Source organism: Eubalaena glacialis, chromosome 3, assembly GCF_028564815.1.
Source record: "Eubalaena glacialis isolate mEubGla1 chromosome 3, mEubGla1.1.hap2.+ XY, whole genome shotgun sequence".
Taxonomy (NCBI): Eukaryota; Metazoa; Chordata; class Mammalia; order Artiodactyla; family Balaenidae; genus Eubalaena; species Eubalaena glacialis.
The window spans coordinates 142,070,801-142,095,332 of record NC_083718.1 but is presented as its reverse complement, the minus strand read 5'-3'; the positions used below and the strand labels follow the sequence as shown (position 1 = coordinate 142,095,332).

At 36.9% G+C, this 24,532-nt stretch overlaps 1 protein-coding gene across 5 annotated transcripts in view; it reads left to right on the top strand.

Annotated features, from left to right (window-relative positions):
• The window catches only part of PATJ (PATJ crumbs cell polarity complex component), a 350,262-nt gene that overhangs the window by 184,508 nt on the left and 141,222 nt on the right, over positions 1–24,532 (top strand). For all 5 annotated transcript variants that reach the window (XM_061184132.1, XM_061184131.1, XM_061184130.1 and 2 more), the window contains one exon: positions 17,776–17,972. In XM_061184132.1, coding sequence (XP_061040115.1) covers positions 17,776–17,972 — 197 coding nt within the window. The remainder of the gene's footprint in view (positions 1–17,775; positions 17,973–24,532) is intronic.

Genomic DNA, 24,532 nt, shown 5'->3' with positions numbered 1-24,532 from the left:
TCTATGGCTTTGGGCAAATGTATAATGACATGTATCCATCATTATAGTATCATACAGAATAGTTTCACTTCCCTAAAAAATTCTCTGTGCTCTACACATTTATCTCACCCTCCCCAGGAAGGAGTTAACTTTAAATCAGGAAAATTTTGAACTGTTCAGAAGATACCACCATCAAAGTATTCATTGTCCAAACTGCAGAACTATAAGACACTGATGAAATTTTCAGTCACCTGGTTTAGTAGTCATTGAAGTAAGAATTTAATCAGGACAATATTCCCTTTCTCTCAATAAATCTTTATTAACAAAAGCTTCAAAGCTAAAACTTTAAGAGCTAAAACTTCTTTACATTATTTTAGAGGATGACACTTTTTTAGGGTAGTTTCACAAGTATTCTTTATTTGATCATTTTAAAGATACTGTGAGACAGTTAAGGCAGGCAAGATTATTTTCATTTAACTCATGACCAGACTGAGGCTGGACAAAGGTAAATGATTTGCCCAAGATTTCATGGTCAGAAAGTAGAGTCCTGGGAATTCCCTGGCGGTCCAGTGGTTAGGACTCCTCGCTTTTGCTGCCAAAGGCCTAGGTTCGATCCCTGGTCAGGGAACTAAGATCCCACAAGCTCTGCGGCACAGCCAAAGGGAAAAAAAAAAAGAAAGATAGTAGAGTCCAGGTTCTTAACCCCAGGTCTGATTTTTCTCTCCACTATACCATGTTGCCTCTCCTATTGGACTTGGAAGCGAATGTGAATATGCTATCAGCCTATTGCAGAAGTAAATGAGATCTTTCTAGTGACTGGTTTCTTTGCCTAAACTCTGTTTAAAACGTCACAGCATCTGACATGCTCTGGGATGAAGTTGTTAAACAAAAGTTTTGCTATTGTTTAAAATTACATGAGCAAAATTAATGATGTATAAATCATATTATGACAAGTTATAGAATTAGTCTTCTTTCTCATAAAACCTCTGGAAGTGTCATGGGATACTATCTTGTCATTCAAAAATTAAATATTAAAATATACAATGTACTTTGCAACCTTATGCCTGTTACTTAAACTCTCTTAGCCTGTTTATTTTTAAAATAAAGACAATGATAATTTTAGAAAGCAACGCTATGTAATTAAAACTGGTTTGTGTGGTACTTTAAGGAGCTCTCCAACTGCAAGAGCTAAGGGAGAAAAGTTTTAGCTGGTTAGGGAACAAAACTCAGGTACAATGCCTACTATTACATTAAGCTAGCCGCTTTGTACTCTGTAATTCTATCTTCTCAAATTCGTGGGACAAGTGATTGTTCTTTTTTTAAAGATGGGAATGTGAAGTTGAGTGACTTGCAGAAGGTCAACAGATGCAATGTGGCATCAGGGGAATTCAAACAGTACTTCTTTTTGACTTCACCATGTGAAGATCTTTCGAAAGCTCGTGTACTTTTTTTTTGATTGACTCTGGCTCCATATACCTAAAAGATAGTGTTTCTAATAATATTAAAACATGAATTACCCAAAAAAGTTGTTCTCAGCTTAATTTTGGAGTCTTTTATTACAATTTAATTCTTAGGGAAAATAAAACTCTGTGTTTATTAGAAATTTTGATTAACCTAAATAACCTGTTTCTTGACTAATTCAGATAATGAAGAATTTGTAAGTTTGTGTTTCCATAATTTATTCATACGTTTATGCTGCACCTCCTCTGGGCCAGTAACTCTAACTCGACAAAGCAGGTAGTTTCTCCCCTTATGATAGCGGAGGGCGCAAACAATAAACAACTGAAGACACCTACACAAAGTACTGTCAGATCTCAGCTAGAATTCCACTTCTTCCCTGAATCTTGCTCTGATGGTTATTGGAACTAATATGTATGTACAGGGCCCTGGGCAAACATAACCGGATGATTTCCTAAGCAGGTATGCAGAGGGAAATTTGCTTCCAAAGTATCAGTTCCTAAGCGGGCCAGGTAAACTTGGCAAATATTACGTTATATTCCTTTTTCTGCATTCTACTACAGTTTGCTTTAATTATTGGAAACCCATTTCCCCCCCTCCAGAAAATATAATTAAACACCTTAATGCTGTCATTGCCACTGCTGATCACCGTGATCTGTTGCCAGTGTGGAGCTTTTGTTGAGCATTATTGCATGACTGGGTAACGACCAAGAAGCAAAATCAGCCCAACTCTAACACAGTTCTACTATGCTATAACCATAATGAACTTGCAACTCTGGGCTTTTATAGTGATTAAAGAGCCATATTCTGTGTTCTCTTGATATCTAAAATGTACAACAAATGATTGTAAAGAGGGCTTTTTTTAAAATTAATTTTTATTGGAGTATGGTTGCTTTACAATGTTCTGTTAGTTTTTACTGTACAGCAAAGTGAATCAGCTATACATATACATTTATCCCCTCTTTTTTGGATTTCTTTCCCATTTAGGTCACCACAGAGCAATGAGTAGAGTTCCCTGTGCCATACAGTAGGTTCTCATTAGTTATCTATTTTTTACATAGTATCAGTGTATATATGTCAATCCCAATCTCCCAGTTCGTCCCACCCTTCTTTCCCCCGGGTATCCATACGTTTGTTCTCTATGTCTCTGTCTCTATTTCTGCTTTGCAAATAAGATCATCTATACCATTTTTCTGGATTCCACATATATGCATTAATATATGATATTTGTTTTTCTCTTTCTGACTTACTTCACTCTGTATGGCAGTCTCTAGGTCCATCCACATCTCTACAAATGAACCAATTTCATTCCTTTTTATGGCTGAGTAATATTCCACTGTATATATGTATACATATTCCAATATGTATATATGTACCACATCTTCTTTATCCATTCCTCTGTTGATGGGCATTTACGTTGCTTCCCTGTCCTGGCTATTGTAAATAGTGCTGCAATGAACATTGGGGTGCATGTGTCTCTTTGAATTATGTTTTTCTCTGGGTATATGTCCAGTAGTGGGATTGCTGGGTCATATGGTAGTTCCATTTTTAGTTTTTTAAGGAACCTCCATACTGTTCTCCATAGTGGCTGTATCAATTTACATTCCCACCAACAGTGCAAGAGGGTTCCCTTTTCTCCACACCCTCTCCAGAATTTATTGTTTACAGATTTTTTTTTTAATTACTTTTGGCTTTTCTCAGTGCTGTTTTCAAAATCAAAACATTACTGGTTTGTCTCAAGACTTAGTAAAAATCTGAGGTCAGTAACAGTCAAACTCTTTTTATACCTTGTTTTCCAGCATCTCTAAGGGTCATTAAGGCGTTTTGAGCTTGGTTGGAGACTTCTTTTTTTAGACATTTTTCTTTAATGTGTTTAAGACTTACATAGAGATATGTTTATAAAAAAAAAAGTGATGACTCCTTGGCTGTATCACAAGATTTAGATTTTGTAGATGTGACATGGAGCCCAGTCAACTGCATTTTATACACAACTACCTTGGGTGATCTGTGGACCACACTTTGGGAAACACTGGTTTGGGTGTAATGGTGCTCTTGCAGAAAGGCCTCACTGGGCATATCCATCAAGACTGATGATGTGTGATACAGCCACTATGGAGAACAGTATGGAGGTTCCTTAAAAAACTAAAAATAGAACTACCATATGACCCAGCAATCCCACTACTGGACATATACCCAGAGAAAAACATAATTCAAAGAGACACATGCACCCCAATGTTCATTGCAGCACTATTTACAATAGCCAGGACATGGAAGCAACCTAAGTGTCCATCAGCAGAGGAATGGATAAAGAAGATGTGGCACATATATACAATGGAATATTACTCAGCCATAAAAAAGAATGAAACTGAGTTATTTGTAGTGAGGTGGATGGACCTAGAGACTGTCATACAGAGTGAAGTTAAGTCAGAAAGAGAAAAACAAATACCGTATGCTAACACATATATATGGAATCTAAAAAAAAAAAAAAAGAAAGAAAATGGTCAGAAGAACCTAGGGGCAAGATGGGAATAAAGATGCAGACCTACTAGAGAATGGACTTGAGGATACGGGGAGGGGGAAGGGTAAGCTGGGACAAAGTGAGAGAGTGGCATGGACATACATACACTACCAAATGTAAAACAGATAGCTAGTGGGAAGCAGCTGCATAGCACAGGGAGATCAGCTCGGTGCTTTGTGACCACCTAGAGGGGTGGGATAGGGAGGGTGGGAGGGAGGGAGATGCAAGAGGCAAGAGGTATGGGAACATATGTATATGTATAACTGATTCACTTTGTTATAAAGCAGAAACTGACACACCGTTGTAAAGCAATTATACCTAATAAAGATGTTAAAAAAAAAAAAAGACTGATGATGTGAACCTATATGTTTGAGCATGGGTGCAAATATAACCATCTTCCTTAATTAGGGTGGATTAACTTTCCTGCATGCTAATTTCATTTTATATTTTAAGCCTAAAGGTAGTCAGTGAGCTTGCACTTTACCTTTGTAGATAGATCATTTGTCAACTGCATCTGCCTCCCTGAATGATTGCCTTGCCCCACATCCCTCATTATCAGAGGGTTTTAGCAGACTGGTGAGTTTTCTCATAGCATGAAATAAGGAATTGGGATGAGATTTGTGAAAATGAGAGGCAAAGATAGCCCACCTACAACTTCAGTTTAGACCTGGCCTAATTGCCCCAGTATCTGAGACTTAGAATAGTGAATCTGGCCTGATTAATGAGGATTTTTGGATTCCATTCCTGGTTTTGCTGTTTGTTTCCAATCGACCTCTCTCATCCTTGGTGTCCTTGATCATGAATGCCCTGGACTGGTTTGTTTCCTTCTCCAAACTAAATGTGATTCTTAAGAGTTTAGATACCGATTACAGAAGTCAGATCTTTCTTTGCCTGCTGTTAAGTGACTGAAAGAAAGAGCCCAATCATATTTGGAATTTCTTATACTTTTGATAGTACCTAGTTCAATCTTTATTCCCTTCTCTTTTAATTCACCCTTATATCCTTAGCAGGTAGCCTAATGCCTGGCCCAGAGCAGGCATTCAGTATTTTTTTTTTTTTTTAGGAATAAGTAGAGTGGAGTCGCTCCTTTCTCTGATTCCTTAAGTTCCCTTTTCTATTCCAGCTGGCACCTTAACCCAGTTTATATCCATTTCCTGTCACTCTTGGGTTGCATAGTAGTGGCCTCCTAAATGGTCAGGTTCCCCATTCCTCTCCTCTGAGCCATCCTCCCCAGAGTTGAGTGCTAATTCATCCTCAAAGAGTGTTCAAAGTGTTTCGTCCCTCTCTGCCTTATCTACCAGCAGTTCCAGGCTTACTTCCCCTTCATTCTTGGGCTCCAGGCCGAATTCAGCTGCTCTCTGTTGTTGATACCACAAACCAGCCCATTTAAACTAAATCTTCACCTCCTTGTGCTTCACTCCTTGTCTTCAAGGATCAGACCTTAGTTTCCTTGTTCCTCTTACCCTTCCTTTACCTTGGATATCCAAACAGTTCATAAGCCTTATTGATTTTTTCTTTTGAATTATTTCCTACCACCACATGTGAGCTGAATTCTAATTTTTTCTCCACTATTTTTTTTTTAATAGTCTTTCTCTTGGTCTTCCTCTTTTCTCATCTCTCTTCTTCAAGTTGTCCTATGTGTACTGCTGCAAATTAATCTTCCAAAGGCTAGACTATGGGGATTTCCTGTGTGTGTTCTAGGTCTCCCCCTAAATCATGAATTCCAAAAGGACTGAGGCAGGTTTCAGAGTTCATTTCTGCCACTCTACCACATGTGGACACACCATGCTTCTCGGTCTTTCTTATGTGCTGGGTAAGCATATGGGATTTGGAGTGAGGCAGACCCGAATCTGAATTCTAGGTCTGCCAATCCATAAATGCGAGTTTGGGCAAGTTCCGTAACCTCCATGATCCTCAGTTTCATCATCTGTAAGATGGAATAATTATACCTTATAGGATTGTTAGGAGGGTTTTATTTTGCTTTTCTTTTAGTTGTGAAAATTTTCAAACATTTGCAAACCTGAAGGAGAACAGTGAGTGAATTCCCATATATTGTTCTCCCGGACTTAGTAATTAACCAGATTTTGCTGTAGTATTTGTTTTACCTATCCTTTATTTTTCTTTTATTTTTCTTTATTGAAATAGTTTAAAACCATTCTCAGACTTGTCATTTCATTCATACATATACATCTCTAAAAGTACAACTATAATATTGTGCACTGTATATTATACAATATGTATAATTGTGTATATATACAATACATATACACACAGTATAACCCAATAATTGTTTGGTTTTATCTAATATATAATCCATAATCAAATTTCTTTATCGTCTCAAAATGTAGTTGGCTTGTTCAAGTCAGAATTCAAACAAGATTCTCACATTACATTATTTTATTAAGTCTCTTTTTAAAAAATAAGTTTATTGAAATATATACAAACAGAAAACTGTACCACAGTTTGATGAATTTTCACTCACCAAACAGAACATTACTACCACCCAGAATCACTTCATGCCCCGCTTTGATTCACTATTTCTTCTGTGTTCCCCAAAGGTCAACACTGTCACTGTCTTGACTTCTAAAACCATAGATTAGCTTTGCCTGTTTTTGAACTTGATAAAAATGGAATCATGTGGTGTATACACTTTTCTTTCTTGGTTTCTTTCACTCAACAGTATGATTCTAATATTCAAACATGTTGTTGCCCATAGCAGTACTTGTTTGTTTTCATTATTGAATAAAGTTCCACTGTATGGATATGCCACAATTTGTTTATCCAATTTACTGAGAATGGACGTCTTGAGGACTATATTTCATAATACCAAATATGCAAAGGGATCAACATAGTGTCTAACAGAGAAAGTTCAATTGATATTAATACAGTGCCTTATGTTTAAAATTTGCTCGTTGCATATTGATTCATTTGAATTTTGTTTCATCTAATGGGAAAATTTTAGATTTTCACTATTGAGTATTTTTTTTCTCACACTATGGTCTCTTAAGGAAGTAATTGTAATGATTCTTGTTCTAATTGACAGCCTGAATTATGTCACTTTAAAATTATGGTTGCTTTCCTTTTCCATTCTTATATCTAAAATGGATTGAATTTTTGTGAATGAAAGGAAGGAAATGACTTAACTTTTCTGTTTTTCTTCCGAGTTCTGTATATACTTTTTGTTTAATTCTAGCCCTGACTCTCACCTGAGATTATTGACTCCAGAGGCGAAGTCTTTGGTTTCAAATCCCTATTTTACCACTCACTAGCTGTGCTACTGTGCAGGTTACCTATTCTCTCTGTGCCTTTGTTTCCTCATCTGTAAATTTGGGGATAATAATACCTATATCACAGGGTTTTCATAAAAATTAAATGAGTTAAACTATAGTGAAGTGCTTAGAACAATGTCTAGCTGTTATTTTCATACTTAACTGTAGTTCTCATGTTTTGTGTCTCAATTATTAACTTCTATCTGTAGGTCCACATGATATTATCAAATTTATATACTGGCAAAAACATCTACTATATTTAAGAGGAAAGTTTGTTTATTTGTCACGTCAAATATGGTTTCTTTACGCTGACACATTTTCATTATTTTCTTTATTTGGTCTGGAATTTCACTTGAGATTTGTTCCTTCCTGCTGGAGTTCACGTGCTGTTTCTTCTGATTGGTTATGAGTTTTTTTTCCATATGTTTTTACTTCTTAAATCTGCATGTACTAACAGAGAACTAAAAGTTGGTTACTGTGTAAGAAAATTAGATTAAGAAATGCTTCTCATAACCTGATTATTTAAAAGTGGAAAGGTTGTATTTAATGTATAAGAAACACATTTAAGTATTTTCTCTGTATTAAATTATTTTGTGTTGTTTGGAAACAGACCAGGTAACTAAATGCTTCTAAAATTGTACTGGGTCATTATTCTGGTGTGTTGAACATTTGTTATTAAAATACTGGGCAGTGACTTGAATTGTTTCTTTCTTGGGAGAAAGGCTCTGTTACTTAGCAACACCTAGTATCCTATGATGATACGAAAACACCCTGAGACCATACTGTAGAAATCTTAATTGACTTTTGTGGACAAGGAAAAACGCTGATGCTTTGATACAGAATTATGAGCAAATTGGGATTCCTTTCTTCAGATAACATTGTCACAGGGCTGGAAAATCCATGTTTAAAGCAAGTGTGCCTATTCAGCTGAGTCAAAAGACTGTTCTCTCTCTCTAGTTATTCTAGTCTGATGTTCATTCAGAGGTACTTGAGTAAAGCCTGGTGCCAAAAGAAGTGGGTTACTTATCTCCTAATCTCTGATTTGTATTTAGAAACGGAAGGCATCTAGGTTATTTGGGCTAGGAACTACTACCACGTGACTAACACACTGTGGAAGTCAATGAAAGTCAATATAAAGGTTGGCTGTTTGTTACAAATATTCCTAGGAAATACCAGTAACAGGTATGTTACTAAAAGCTAGTACTTACATGATTTGTGTGTGTGTGTGGAGGGGGGCGGGTGTTTGTGTATAGGAAACAAAGTATGGGTTCTTTGTATTTTTTTTTTTCTTAATTTTAGAGAAGAAACTCATTGGCTTCAAGTAAAATAATACTCTTTACCCCACCTCTTCAATTTTTTTTAGTGAAATCAAAATTAATACGTTTTAGGAAAACTGTTCTCTTTATACCTTTCCCCCCCCCACATATCCTTTTCCTCACTCACTGGTTGCCATGGAAACAACTCCGTGCAGCTCTTAGAGCAAATGCCAGGCAGTGTGGGTTTCCCCTGTAGTGGGGTCACATGTCTGAGGCTGTAGAACAGTTTGTGCTGACTCAGCCATGCACAGGATGACCTCAGCTATGATTTCTCTCTTAAATGCTGAGTGAGCAAACTTGCTTGTGGTGTCTCGATTTTTCAAAGATGAGAATTCAGGTCTGCTTTCCCCCCACACACTAATTTTGTTTTCCTTCTCCCCTTTTGAAATTCTAGATCACCTTTTTATTTATACCCACAGAGTAGAAGCAATTGGTAATGGAAGTTACGGAAAACATCTGAAATTGGAGAAGGAGAGATGCAGCCTAGGAGGCTGGGAGATAGAGGGAGAAAGACCGAGATTGAGATTTCAAAGTAATCTATTGTATAGTCAAGATAAATCTCTTATTTAATCCTGAGGTATGATTGTGGAGCCAGAGATAATCTCCATATCAGATTAGTTTTGTGTCAGGCATATTTAAAGGCTGCCTTAAATTTGGTATCTGTGAACTTTATGGTTGACTGTCATGTCCGCTGTAGAAAAAAATTTTGAATTGCAAGGGAGATTAGTCTGTTATTTACAGACCCAGCTGCCCGTGAGAATCATCTAAGGACCTTGTTACAAAGAAAACTTTACCCTGTTTCTAAATTTTTCCCCAGACTTACTGGCTCAGGATCTGCTGGTGGAGCGCAGTCATGATTCTGTTTTATGGGCTCTAAGGGTAATTTTTAGGTGGCCAGCCTGGCAGATAATCTAAGGAGACTAAGCCTGGGAACCATTGTTTGAGTTCCCTTAAGTGAACTTCTTATTATTTAAAATTCTACCAGTCTAAGAGATAGCTGTGATGTGAGAGTACAAAGCTCTTAGATTCAGCAGACCTGGCCCAAACACTGGCCAAATCACCTTACCTCTCTGAGTGTCATTCCACTCACCTGCAAAAGGAGGTGTTTACAAAGGTGTGGGAAGGATTCAATGACATGATGAACTGCGAAACGTTTTTCTCATGTAAGGAGATATACGATAATATGAGTATTCTAAAGATAGCTTCTTTTACTGAGGGAGAAATTGGAAATCATTTTTGTTCTTTGAGATGTTATGGGAGAAATTTAACATGATTTGGTAAAGAAAAATTGAACTACAAACTAGAAGACCTTAGTTTCTAGCTATAAATTAGCATTATAGCATTATATTCATTTCTTCAGTCTTATTTTTATTTATAAATTGGGGGTGGTGCGTGCTGTAAGAGAAGGTAGCTTTTTTTTTTTTTTTTTTAACTTTTTTTTGGGTTTATTTATTTATTTATTTATGGCTGTGTTGGGTCTTCGTTTTTGTGCGAGGGCTTTCTCTAGTTGCGGCGAGCGGGGGCCACTCTTCATCGCGGTGCGCGGGCCTCTCACTGTCGCGGCCTCTCTTGTTGCGGAGCACAGGCTCCAGACGCGCGGGCTCAGTAAATTGTGGCTCACGGGCCTAGTTGCTCCGCGGCATGTGGGATCTTCCCAGACCAGGGCTCGAACCCGTGTTCCCTGCATTGGCAGGCAGATTCTCAACCACTGCACCACCAGGGAAGCCCGAGAAGGTAGCTTTACACAATACCTTGGTTTGTTTCGCTTGATTTAAAAGTCTCTGGTTTTATGATATGGTGAAAACATGGCATTTAATTTATCTGAAGAGTTGGACCTGTCATCTTTTAAGTCCCTTGTAGTTATGGGTTTGAATAAACATTGTAGGATAACTCAAATTCTGAGGCCTGAAAATCGTAATACAAATGTAACTGAAAATTAAAGATCATATGTGTTACAGAGCATTTGGCATTTTTTTTTGTGCATGACCACTTAATCTCCTTTATTACACTTACAGATAAAATATTTTTCCACAGCATTTTCTTAAGACTTCATTTTTTTAGAGTAGTTTAGGTTCATAGCAAAATTGAAAAGGAGGTACAGAATTTTCTATATACCCCCTGCCCTACACATACATAGCCTCCACTGTTATAAAAATCTCCCAGCAAAGTGGTACATTTGTCACAATTGATTAACCCACATTGACACATCATATTCACCCAAAGTCAGTAGTTTACCTTAGCATTCACTCTTGGTGTTGTATATTCTAAGAGTTTGGAAAAATGTATAATGATCTGTATGTATCATTATAGTATCACACAGAGTACTTTGGCTGTTCTAAAAATCCTCTGCACTCTGCCTCTACATCATATTGAAACTGGAATGCAAAGTTGTCTTCGTTACTAACATATATTATTATTATTTTTTAACATCTTTATTGGGGTATAATTGCTTTACAGTGCTGTTAGTTTCTGCTGTATAACAAAGTGAATCAGCTATACGTATACATATATCCCCATAACCCCTCCCTCTTGCGTCTCCCTCCCACCCTCCCTATCCCACCCCTCTAGGTGGTCACAAAGCACCAAGCTGATCTCCCTGTGCTATGCGGCTGCTTCCCACTAGCCATCTGTTTTACATTTGGTAGTGTATATATGTCGATGCCACTCTCACTTCGTCCCAGCTTACCCTTCCCCCTCTCTGTGTCCTCAAGTCCATTCTCTACATCTGCATCTTTATTCCTGTCCTGCCCCTAGGTTCTTCAGAACCATTTTTTTTTTTAGATTCCATATATGTGTTAGCATACGGTATTTGTTTTTCTCTTTTTGACTTACTTCACTCTGTATGACAGACTCTAGGTCCATCCACCTCACTGCAAATAACTCAATTTCATTTCTTTTTATGGCTGAGTAATATTCCATTGTATATATGTGGCATCTGGCATTTTTATTGTCTTACTGCTCTTCCTGTTTCATGATGCACCAAAAAAAAAAAAAAAAAGAGAAAGAAAGAAAAGATAAAGTATCAATCTCTTTGCTTTTCAAGTTTCTTCAGTTTAATAGAGTTGATTTTTAAAAGATATTGTATACATAGTCCTAATGGATTTTGTTACTTTTGAATACAAATCCAAAGAAGAAACAAACCATTTTTCTACTTCCTTTAACTGAAAGAATGCATTGTCTTTGAAACAAATTGCATGTGTCTAATGGTTTTAGGTCTCAGATGGCTTTTATGCAGCATTGTTTGGGGCATTGGCAGGAATGTAGGCAAAGCAATTGAAGGAGACCTTAGAAATCATCTGTCTATGCTTCCAACAGGCATATATTGTATATATTAACCACCTAATATATGTCAGGCACTGTTAAGTGCAGAAGACAGCAGTGTGCTAGATGTACAAGGAACTTCATGTAGTTTATATTATAGGATAGGGCAATAGAAAGAAAGCAGAAATCTAAAAAGATACTTTCAGATAGTACTGTGAAGACAGACAAAACTGGGTTTGCATCCTTATTATATCAGTTTCTAGCTAAGTGACCTTTGGCAAGGTCAGAGTCTTATTTCACACATCTAGAATGCAGTGATGATAATTTCTACCTGATAGGGTGGTTTTTAGCTTAAATGGAGAAAATTTACTGGATGATTTTAGTGCAGTTTCTGCAACTTAGCAGGTCCCCAATAAATTATTACTGAAACTTCATAACTATTCAAGGATACTCAGCTCTTAATTGTTCTAGGATTTGCTTCTTTGCTGAGCTTTATTCTGTTGAGCTTACCCCCTTCTCCTATTTAAAAAAAAAAAAAGATAATTTTAAAAGTCAAGGAAAGCTGAATAACCCATGTTTAGGTAAATAAAGTTGGAAGGAGTTGGATGCAGGATTATTGGAAATGTCAGCTAAAATGAGTTTTGAGTATTATGCAGTAGAAGTTATATATGACCAGTAGAATGAGAGTTGGCTAGAATATCTATGATATTCAGTGTAGTTTGCAGACATTGATTGGTTTTCCTGACGACACAGTGAAATGGATGGGTGACTTCAGCTGCTGGTATTTTTCTCATAGTTTTTCTCTCTCTGAATCAGAATTATTGATATGTATGCTTGTCTTCAATGATAGATTTTAAGGTCCTTGAAAACAAATTCAGTAGTGTGCCCTTCACATCACAAGCCTGACATGAATTTGGATTCAATCAATATTTTTTAATTGAAAAAATGGGAATATGCCAGTGTCATAACAAAACAGTTGGCCAGAAAAATAGGGCTGGAGGTTTCAAAAGTTCGGGATAACAAATCTACAACTTAGTCCCTTGGTGGAATGTTGATAAGGGAACCAATTTTTTGAAGGGTCTTTTAAGCCTATAGATAGGGTTGTTTTTTTTTAGTAATTGTGGTAAAATATACATAACAAATACACCATTTTAACTACTTTTAAGCGTACAGTTCAGTGGCATTAAGTACATTCACATTGTTGTGCAACTGTGACCACCATCCACCTCCAAAACTTTTTCATCTTCCCAAACTGAAACTATGGAAAGGGTTTTAATTCCACACTTGACTGGCACACAATTTTAAAGCCACCTCAATGACCTATGAACCATGGGACAGTCACTTGAAACAGTGCTGTTATTCCTTTGCTCCTCAAGAAGTTGTCCTTGGGACTCCTCAATATAAGCAACTCAAAGAAGAGAATCCGGGGAATAATGATGCTAGAGCCCCTTCCTCTCCTGATTCCCATTGGAGGACGGTGTGCCTGCTTCCTTCATGCCATCATGGGGAACCACTGTTTCCTTTCACAAGTCTCAATTTTCCTCAAGATAGACAAAGTTAAAGAAGAAAAAAGTAGCTGTGTCACCAATTTTAACTTAGAACCTCAATATAACTAAATGATGAAAATGAAATCATGGTTGTGTTGTTCCCCTAACATTTGGACCCTATGTCCTAGGAATTTTTAGTTAACATCCATTTTAAGGTAACAACCCTATTTTACAAATAAGTTAGTAGAGGTTCAGTATTTGGTCCAAGGAACCAGTGGTGTTAAGTGCCTCAGCTAGGACTTGAACCAAGTTCTGACCCTTTAGCCCTTGCTGTTTCTATTCAGCCACAAGAATGCATTGATAGAGATTCACCTTTTGTAGCACGATTTGAGTTGTTCATCATTTGTGATAGAACCACATTTTACCAAAGGAGGATCCCTCGTGTCATTAATCATTTACATGTCTAAGCAGTTGAATGTATAGTTAATGGCCATGAAGGTTATTTTTTTTTTTTCTCTGAAGGTTGAACAAGTCAGACAAATTTTGGAACCTGGAAGTCTTTTTATATTAATTTAACACTAAAACCTTTCTCAGCTCATTCTTTTTTTCAGTCCCCAGGGGCAGAAGATTGCACTAAATGTAATCCTTCATAGCATGTTACCATCATTGGCCATCTGGGAGTCCCTGTTTGGTTTTCTTTGCTCCCTTGTATTCCTGTCTCTTTACACCCACTATAATTAACCATTCTAATGTGTTAAGTATCTGTGTTTTTGTATATGCACTTGCAAAATATGTGTTGTGGTTTTTGTGCAGAATCTTAATTCGCATAAATATTATTACATAATGATGTTGACCCCATTCTGTTTTTTCCCCATTTCATTCAGCACTATTTTGAAAATCTCTTTATGTTAGTACTAACATTAATTTATTATTAATTATTAATTTATGTCAAACACAAGAGAGCTTTAAAGTTGTTTTTTGTCGTTATAGTTTTTCATAGTTTTATTGCACTATGTCCAAAGACACAGCCTGTATGATATTGATTTTTTTGAGGCTTATTGAAGTTTCTTTTATGATCCAATACACAGTCTGTTTCTGTAGTTGTTCTGTGTGTGCTTCCCCCCAAATGTGTATTTTCTGTCTATCAGATGGCACAGTCTCTTACTTATAATACCTTGAGCTTATTGTGTTGTAAGTCTTCAGTTTCTTTTTTTTTAAATCTTTTTCTGCTTTATTATTTTCTAAGAAGGATGTGTTAAAATTTTGTTTTATTTGTTTCCTTAACTGTGGTATCCTTTCTTAACCATCTTACCCTATAAATCCTGGAAACAATACAGGTGAAAGTGTAACTGCTCTGGTTGAATCTGGGAGAACAGGTCTTAAATCGAGTGTCCCCTCAAGGCCCCATCCCCAGAGTACCTCAAGGCACCTCTGCAGAGTCCCTAAACTGCAATATTCTTTCTTTTTTTTTTTTTTAATTTATTTATTTAATTTATTTATTTTTGGCTGCATTGGGTCTTTGTTGCTGCACGCGGGCTTTCTCTAGTTGCAGCAAGCAGACGCTACTCTTCATTGCATGGGCTTTTCACTGCCGTGGCTTTTCTTGTGTGGAGCACGAGCTCTAGGCGCGCGGGCTTCAGTAGTTGTGGCACACAGGCTCAGTAGTTGTGGCTCGCGGGCTCTAGAGCACAGGCTCAGTAGTTGTGGCGCACAGGCTTAGTTGCTCCACGGCATGTGGGATCTTCCCGGACCAGCGCTTGAACCCGTATCCCCAGCATTGGCAGGCGGATTCTTAACCACTGCACCACCAGGGAAGCCCTGGAATATTATTTCTGTAAACAAACTGTCAGTTAATCTTTTAACCTTGTACTCTTATTTCTTGTCACCCACCCACTAACCCAAACAATTTTCCATTCAAAGCCAGATGGGCTTTCACATTCTCTTCCTCACCCACCTGCATAGATGCTTTTCCCTTTGTCATTACATCTACCAGGACTCTTCTTCACATAACCAAACTCTGTACCTTATTCAAAACCCTTCTTGTTTATGTAAACAATGAAAACAGTAACTCGAAAAGATATACACACCCCAGTATTCATAGAAGCATTATTTACAATAGCCAAGCAACCTAAGTGTCCATCCATAGATGAATGGGTAAAAGAGATGTGGTATATATATATACAATGAAATACTACTCAGCCATAAAAAAGAAGATCTTGCCATTTGTGACAACACAGGTGGACCTAGAAGGTATTACACTAAGTCAGATAGAGAAAGATAAATACTGTATGATTTCCCATAAATGTGGAATCTAAAAAATAAAACAAATGAACAAACTAAATAAAACAGAAGCAGACTCATAGATACAGAGAATAAACTGGTGGTCACCAGAGGTAGGTGGTGGTTGGGCAAAATAGGTGAAGGGGATTAAGAGGTACAAACTTCCAGTTATAAATAAGTCATGGGATGCAATGTACAGCATAGGGAATATGGTCAATAATATTGTAATAACTTTGTATGGTGATAGGTGGTTACCAGACTTATTATGGTGATCAATTTGTAATGTATATAAATGTTGAATCACTATGTTGTACACCTGAAATTAATATAATATTGTATGTCAACTATACTTTAATTAAAAAAATAAGAGAAAACAACATTCTCAAATTCTGCTTCTTCCATAAAATCTCTTCTAGCCATATCAATTCTTAGAACTCTAAAAGCAATTATTGCTAGCGCAATTAATTTAATGTTTATTCACTGACCTAATTCACTAATCATTTAGTATTTATTCAGTGACCAGCACTTGTGGTGGTTGGGATTTCTATTTACATAACTGTAGTTGTTTAATATTTGTTGTATTTGTTTGCTTCCCCTATTTTGCTGTAAAAGCATCTTGAGGGTACCATGTGTTTTGTATGCTCTGTTAAGGTACCCACATAGTGGCTTGTTCTTGGTAGTTGACGAACAAAAATACTTTGAGTTTATTTACTTCAGTGTTGATATGAATAATTTTATTTCTAATTAGAGGACAGTTTTATTACATTGCAAGTTCTTTGTTTTACTGTATTTTGCTATGTGTTCTTTATTATTAATAATAAGATTATCAGTGAAAGTTCTTTAAGATTCTCTTCAAAATCCTTGTAAAGCAGGCAGATTTAACCTCTTTATAAAATAAGCAGTCGTTAAAAAATAAATAAATAAAATAAGCAGTCATTTATCATTCTTTCAATATAAATTTATGCATAAAATAGCTTTTATGGGTTTAAATTTATCTACTCTTATAAGGCAGTGTTATATCTGGTAAAGTGATGAAATGGACTAGGCTGTCTTCCTTCCCCTCCCCCTTAAAACTAATTATTCAAGTTAAGTTTTCAACTTGGAAGGTTCCCTCTAAGGACAATGAACTTAAGTCAAGTGTTAGAGCATAGAGAGTTGCAGGATAGTCACAAGCTACTGCTTGGTTATTCAGCTGATAAGATGATTGCATCACACGATGGAGTAATCAGCAAGCCTCTGAGCCCTGGCAGCACACCTGGCCTGAGCTGTGCTGTGTGGGGTACAAGGCATGTCTAAAGCAGTATCATTCCCAGCACTGACCTGCCAGTGTGGTTTCATTGCACAGAATCGACACAAGTGAAGTATAACCAGCCAAATCCTAAAGTAGGTAATTTAGAGCATAAAGTGGAGATTGCAAGGTGAGACAGAAGATCAAATAAAAGAATTATAAGTCATGAGCCATTAAATTCTTTAACGTGTATTTTATTTAATTTTCCCAACTTCCATGAAGTGGGTATTATCATGCCCATTTTAAAGAGGAAGAAGTGGAATTCCATAGAGGTAAAATAATGTATTAATTATTGGACATTGAGTAAGTGGTAGATTTGTGTATTGAATTCAGATCTGACAACTAAATCAACTTCCTTAATTCCCCTTGTTTTTACTCACATAACACCCAATATTGTTTTGTACCCTTTGTATACTTTAAAGAAATGTTATTATTTAGAATTAATTGATTTTCTTTCCTACTGGACTGCAAGTCCATGAGAATAGAACCATGTCTGTTTTGTTCAGCACGATATCTCCAAGACCAAACACTTTGCTTGTTAACACAGCTGGTGATCAGTATATATTCTTTGTTTCCCTTTTTCTTTGTTTGGAAGTGGGGGTGTGGCGGGGTAGTGCAGGGAGGCCAGGGTTTCCACCACATTGTGTTGACTTTCTTAGGTAAGAAAATAATATGTAGAAAGTCTAAGCCAGTGTGAACCTGAACAATCAGGGAAGGTTTCATCTCAATCTGTTAGATGGAGATGAAATAATTTTTAACTGTAACCTATATATAAGGCTATGAATGACCTCAAGTACTTCGCTCTCAAGAAGGGACAATTCATTGTAAAGGCATCATCAAAGATGGGGAAATGCCAGTATCTTGCTAATGTAGATTCAAGTGCTCTATTTAAATTTTTTTTACCTTTTTTTTTTAATAGAAAAAATCAGGCAAAGATATGCAGACCTGCCTGGAGAATTGCACATTATTGAACTTGAAAAGGATAAGAATGGACTTGGACTCAGCCTTGCTGGTAACAAAGACAGGTCACGCATGAGCATATTTGTGGTGGGAATTAACCCCGAAGGACCCGCTGCCACGGACGGGCGAATGCGTATTGGAGATGAACTGTTGGAGGTGAGGGGCATATATTCTTTTTTTTTTTTTCTACTAGGCTCATTTGATTCTTCTAATAAAATCTGTCCAGTTACTTTCATTATAATGATCACATAAAGGCAAAATCCATCCATATATATATACTCTGTATCTAATATATCCATCCATCTAGGGGCATATATCCTGAATTTCTGTTCTGGTGAGATGAAGGGGTATAGAGGATATTGTATAGGAAAATGAAGTGAAGGGGAAGAATGTTATAAATTACATTTTCGTCAACTATTTATTATCATTTGCCCAAGCGAGAACAAAAATCATATTGTTGCTTACAGTTGCTGTTTGCTGCTTGAGTAAAAACTAATCTCACAGGGACTTCCCTGGCGGTCCAGTGGTTAGGACTTCATGCTTCCACTGCAGGGAGCACGGGTTCGATCCCTGGTCAGGGAACTGCATGCCGTGTGGCATGGCCAAAAACAAAAACAAAACAAAAACAAAAACCAAAAAACTAATCTCACAAAATAATTTAGGGGTCCTTAAGTAAAATCTCATGGAAACATATTAAAAGAATAGGGCTTGTTTTTAAATATAAATTCCAAAAGGTTCAAAACTAATTTGTGTGTTAATCTAATGTTATTAGTGTTTATCAATATCCTCTTCAGCTTCTGAATTAACCGTAAGTATGACATTTCTTTTTGTTATTGTTGTCAGTTAGTTTTTTGTGAAGGTGTTATAGCCAACAAAACTTTATGAACTGGTTGTCAAGGATTGGTTAATATCTGTGAAGTTGGTGATGTGGTTAAGGCCACAGGTTAAGGAGTCAGGTGTCTTATTAGGAATAGGAGAAAGATAAGAGAAGCTCAGAAGATGACTGATCCTCTGCTACTACTCTGGATGATTTCATCAATAGTCTGAAAAGGTTATCCTCATTTTCCTAAGCTTAACGTCAGGGTTTCTGCTCTGAATGTATCTTAGTTTGATATTTGTTTGCCTGTTCCTCATTCAGCTAACAGTTTTTTGAGTGTCTCTTAGGACTGGACACAAAAAAAGAGATGAATACATCCAGTCCCTTCATTCAAATAGCTCACACTCTCAAGGAAGAAAAGAGACATAAAAAGATTGTTGCATAACAAAAACGAAAAAAAAATTATAACAACAATCGTAACAAGAGCAATATGTACTTGGTACCAGACATAGCTCTACTGCTGAAGTCACAAAGTAAATGAGGTGTTGGGATTCAATATCAGGCAGTTTGACTTCTTAGCTCTGTTAACCAGTGTGCTCTAAGGTCTCTTGGATAAAATGCTCCAACGCTTGGACATTTGGGGGAGCTGAATCACAGAGGTACCGAGTGTCAGACTGCTTACTTAAAATGAGGCCTTACTAATTTTTCATTTTACAGTTTCCCCTTCAGACTCGGAATAGAATTCATAGTCATCCACAGTGTGACTTGCCTAATAATATCTACAGCTAAAGCTGATCAGACACAACTGTGAGGACACTAGTATCGCCCTCTGTCTTCTAAGCCCCAGTAGTTTCTCCCCATCTAAAACCTGTTTTCACAAAGAAGTCACTTCTGGAATTACTTTTCTTTGCTTGTTCTTTTGTAATATAGCATCATGAAAGGGACCCACATCGGGTAGTAGCACTGATTAGCGTAATCATTATGTAAATAAAAATCAAAGGTGACAGTATGTATTAACCAATGTAATTCATTGCTTCACATTCATTTCCTTTGGCTTATGTTTAGAGATTTCTTCATAAATGAAACTAAAGTGATAGTGGTGGTAATAAGATGAAAGTAAAAGCTAATTTACTGAGTTATTCCTAGCATTTTACCTATGTGCTCACACATTTGTATTCAGTACTCTTAAGAGCCCTATATAGTATGTACTGTTGTCATCCCCATTTTGTGGATAAGAAAACTGCATAAGTAACTTACAGAAATAAGTTACTAAGAAGCCAGGCTTGCCAGGCTCCAAGAACTATGCTCTAGCCACTGAAGTATACCGCGTTCCCCATGGTGCTTCAACCAAACCCAATCTGTTTAGATCCATGAGAATCCTGACTTATGATGCCCTAGGCTTTAGGAAATCATGTATATTAAATCATTCTGTTGTATTAGATGTACCTAAACACATACTTCCTGTCTCATGTGGTACATGGAAATGTTCCAAAAGCTATACTTTGGAACATGAAGATTCTAGTTCTGTTCTCTCTGCGTTATTAAGACTCAAGATGGAATGGCCAATGTGATCCAGACCAACAGAAGAACTGGTATTTTATTTCTCCGTCTGACATTTTATTAGATAGAGGTAACAGACGAGCTGTGGCTGCACTGAGAGTGTTTTACAAGCCATACAGAAAAGTCCCCACTCTGCAGGGCAGTGAGCACTGGACTAGGAAGACCCACTTTATCTTATCCCAGTTCTTTCAGTTATTAGTTGCATTTCAGAAGGGGCTTAAAGTACATGGCACATGGTTGACTGTTAATTAGATCACGTTTCCTTCCTTAAAGACAGAAACTTCAGGTATTTGTTTTCTAGGCTAGAGGCTAGAAGAGCTCTCCTGACTGAAAAAGAATATTAACATCTTGCTATTTCAGGCCCCTCCTATTCCTTCCTTTGACTTTCTGGATTTGGTCTTTTGTTGCTATTCAGTAACTTTATCTTCGTTCAGAGATGAAAAGAACAAGAAGATTAAATATGGTAATAAGTTAATCGCCCTGCACTCTCCACTGAGTCTCTTATTTAAATAAAATAAAATAAAATATGTTGGAACACGGATTCTAGCATCACAGACCTTTGGCTAGTTATTTATCTTCTCTAACCCTCAGTTACCTCCTTTATCAAATGGAAATTTTTCATTTATTCAGCAAGAACTTTACTGTGCATCTGTTGTGTAGGAGGAAGTATGTGAACACGGTGCGATTTTTCATTGGTGAACAAAATCCATGGTCCTGTTCTCATAGAGCTTACAGTCTAGTGATGGTATAGCCTCAACGTCAGAGGGTGTTATGAGAATGAATGAGAGAAGATATGTCAAGTTTTGCCACAGTATCTGGCACCTGGTAATACCATAATGAATTTCAGCTGATAATATTTATAAAATAGTATTTTCATGTGGATTTGTGTATTTCGGTTCCTTTCAGCTTGTTTATATTAATGCATTTGTCTCTGAAAGCATGTTCCAGAGGGAAACCACCTTCCTTTTCTTCAATAGCTCCGTACAGCATCTTGAAAAGCTGAGAGAGTAGAAAAATGCACATACTGAATTCTTATGCAGTTATGTCATCTTCTCATATGCTTCTGGCTCTAGGTCAGGGATGACAGGAAAAAATTCATGTGGGAAATATTTTCCTGGTTTCTTTTTATAGCTGAGAAAAAATTTCAATCATTTCTCTATGATATGTGAAGAATTTGTATATAGCATAATATCAAATCCAGTGTGCTTTTGAACTGAGAATAAGACATTGATTTAACGATGAGTACCAGGAAAGCTGGAAGCAGTGTTACAATAACTTTTCTTTGGATAAGCAGTGTATTAGATTGCAGAAGGACGCTGCATCACGAAGGAGGCATTTACAATGGGCTTTTAGATGATGCTTACTAGATTTCTGGGCTAGAGCAAACCTTTTGTATTTGCTTACCCATTCACACTCCATTTATTTTTGTCAAATGAGATAAAGTTATCCATGTCTTCATTATTCTTCCAACTCCACCATTTGCTCATATTGTTTCTCATACTTGCTTTGTTTTTATCGTTATGTTATTCCTTTGCTCACAGCTTCTTTTATTTATAGTTGATCTGACTTCTTTTAGACCCTCAGATGAGGCTAATTTATAGGAAGTAGAAACGAGAATGGTCAAACATACACTGTAGCTTCTCTGAAGTGAGAAACTCTGCATCTCTACTCGAGCCCCATCCGTGACTGATTTTTGGCATGACACCTGCCAGCAGTTTTGTTGCTGTGGGACTGCATCATTACAGTGCTAGAGCAGTCCGCTAGTTCTGTCGATTTATGGCTCATGTATAAAAGAAATCTTACATTGAGCTCCCAGAAGACAATGTGATTAAATCTCAGCTTCTTTCCCCTTTACTGTGATGCTGGTGTAGGGGTTCTGAATTAATTTCAAAAGGCATTAGCATATAATTACCACGTAGACTGGAATGAGACTTTCAGTAAATTATTGGCTTTCCCTCAGCAATTAGTCCCAGAAAATACACAGGCCTGGGCATGGTGCTTTCATATGAATATAGGATTTGTTTATAATCTTCCCTACAGTGAAAGTGTGGGGATAGAGAGCTGATCGTGCCCTGTGGGGAATTGGCGTGACTTGTCAGGTGACAGAAGCAGCCAGAAGGAACAGTGTGGTGGCACAAGAAGTGCACAGTGGATGGGGCTAGCATGTCTGGCTCCCACACCCTTCAAGACAGAGGAGGAAGTTCGTTCCCTTTGTAACATTTACCTGCAGCATAGTCTAAATTAAATCTTGTTATTTTTGCTTGTGTATAATAGGTTTATTTAAGAACCATTAAAAATAAAAAGTATGAATACTTCCCATATTTGCCAGGGATAAAGACCTAGAACTACAGGTAAACTCAGATCTTTTTGTCTAGTAATACTTATTTTATAAGAGGAAAAAACTGAAACCGTAAAAGTTAAATGACTGACCCAGGTAGGTGTAGCTGCTTTATGACAAAACTCCTGTCTGAGGGTCCCTACCACCACACCAGTCCCAAAGGTTGAGCCTTCACTCTCTGCTTCCTGCCAGTGAATTATATTTGGAAGACTTAGATGCGATTTAGAAGTACACTACAGTAGTGAATAAATCACCAGCTCTTAGGCATCCATAGATAAGATTCTAATTTACAGTCAGAAGTTTCTATCATCTTAGATTGGCTCTTTTAGATTACCATACATGGATGTAATTTTATAAAGTACGCTTCTTAATGAAGTAATTATTCCCTAAGAGACCTCATGGAATAAAATATTCCATTGTGGAAACACTAGTTTGAGGAGAAGAAAGAAGAGTAAAGGATTTCAAAATTGCAATAAAATTATTTTTCCTATGTTTTATTAACAGAGATAGGTTTATAATAGCTAAAAGTGCAAAAATAAATTGATTGACCAAATTTTTTTATTGTGTCAGTGGTGTCAAAACATATCAAATTTTACATTTTAAATAAGTGATTTATTGTATGTCTATTATATCTCAATAAAGCTGCTAAAAATGAATTGATCAAACCTGACAAAAACCGTAAGCAGGTCCTGAATATGACCTTCCTATATACAAAGCTAAAGTCACCCCATTTTCTGACTCTCAAAATAGTCTCCAGCCTAATTCACAGCTCTGAAAGTCAAAAGAAGAATGTGGTGCTGGCTGAGTGGTCAGCCTCACACAGAAAACTGTCCTGGGACCCCTGATGTGTATACATTTTTTCCTTTCTTCCGAGTGCAGTCTCCCTGGTCATTACAGCATTATAACCAATAGCTGTCTGCGTTTTGCTGAATCATCTTCCCTAAGTAATCCATTGTATTACATTCAATTTGAGTTATAAAAAGATGAGATTATTAAAAGAAATCAGGGGTAGGGGAGCTATATTAGGAATTGAGCTAACATTGAACACTTACTATTTGCTAGGCAGTGCTAAATTCTTTACATGCATTCTCTTTTATAACAAAAGTAGGTGCTATTTTAATACCCATTTTACAGATAAGGAAACTGAAACATGAGGGGCAGAATCAACATGTAGACACTGGCTTTTCTGGCTCTAAAGGCTATGTTCTTGAGTTTAGTTCTGGATTGATAATGATTCTAGACGATAACCAGTGAATTTCTCATCATTTTGTAGTTTTAGTAGATCTAGATTAATGCAGTTAATCCAGTGCCAGTTTAAAATATCTGAGATAGGACTTCCTTGGTGGTGCAGTGGTTAAGACTCCACGCTTCTACTGCAAGGGGCGCGGGTTCGATCCCTGGTTGGGGAACTAAGATCCCACATGCCGTGCAGCGTGGCCAAAAAAAAAAAAAGATAAAATAAATATATAAATTTTCTATTAAAAACTTAAAAAAAAAAATCTGAGATAGTTTCTCACAATGCAATACCCTGTTAGTCTTTTTATCTTCAAATTTAATGCCACTTGGATTCATTAAAAGAAGAATGCAGTCAGTGAAGTTATACGCATCACTTAAGAACCAAAGAAGAAGAAGAATCTTTTTATTTTTGAGATTGTTCTTGCCCAATTTGAGATCTTCTCAATTAAGAGCTTTCCCCCTCAGTGCCATTATAGAGTTAAGATTTTATTTCAGGCTGCTGGAAATATTATGTAAAACCTTGCTCGTATTGTGTGGCCTCATTCTTTTCTGTGTTTCCTAGAGTGAAGTCTTTGAGCTCTACTCTTGCCATTTCTGTTTCTGTCTTTGGCTTGTCGGGGGAAGTGTTTTGAATTATTTGGTCACACGTCATTATCTTTATGCTGCTGAAATATTTAGGCTAAAAATCTATATTGTTACTGATCTTTTGGAGGAATGGCAATCACTTAATTTTTATTATTGCAGTCCTCATTATTGCTCCACAAA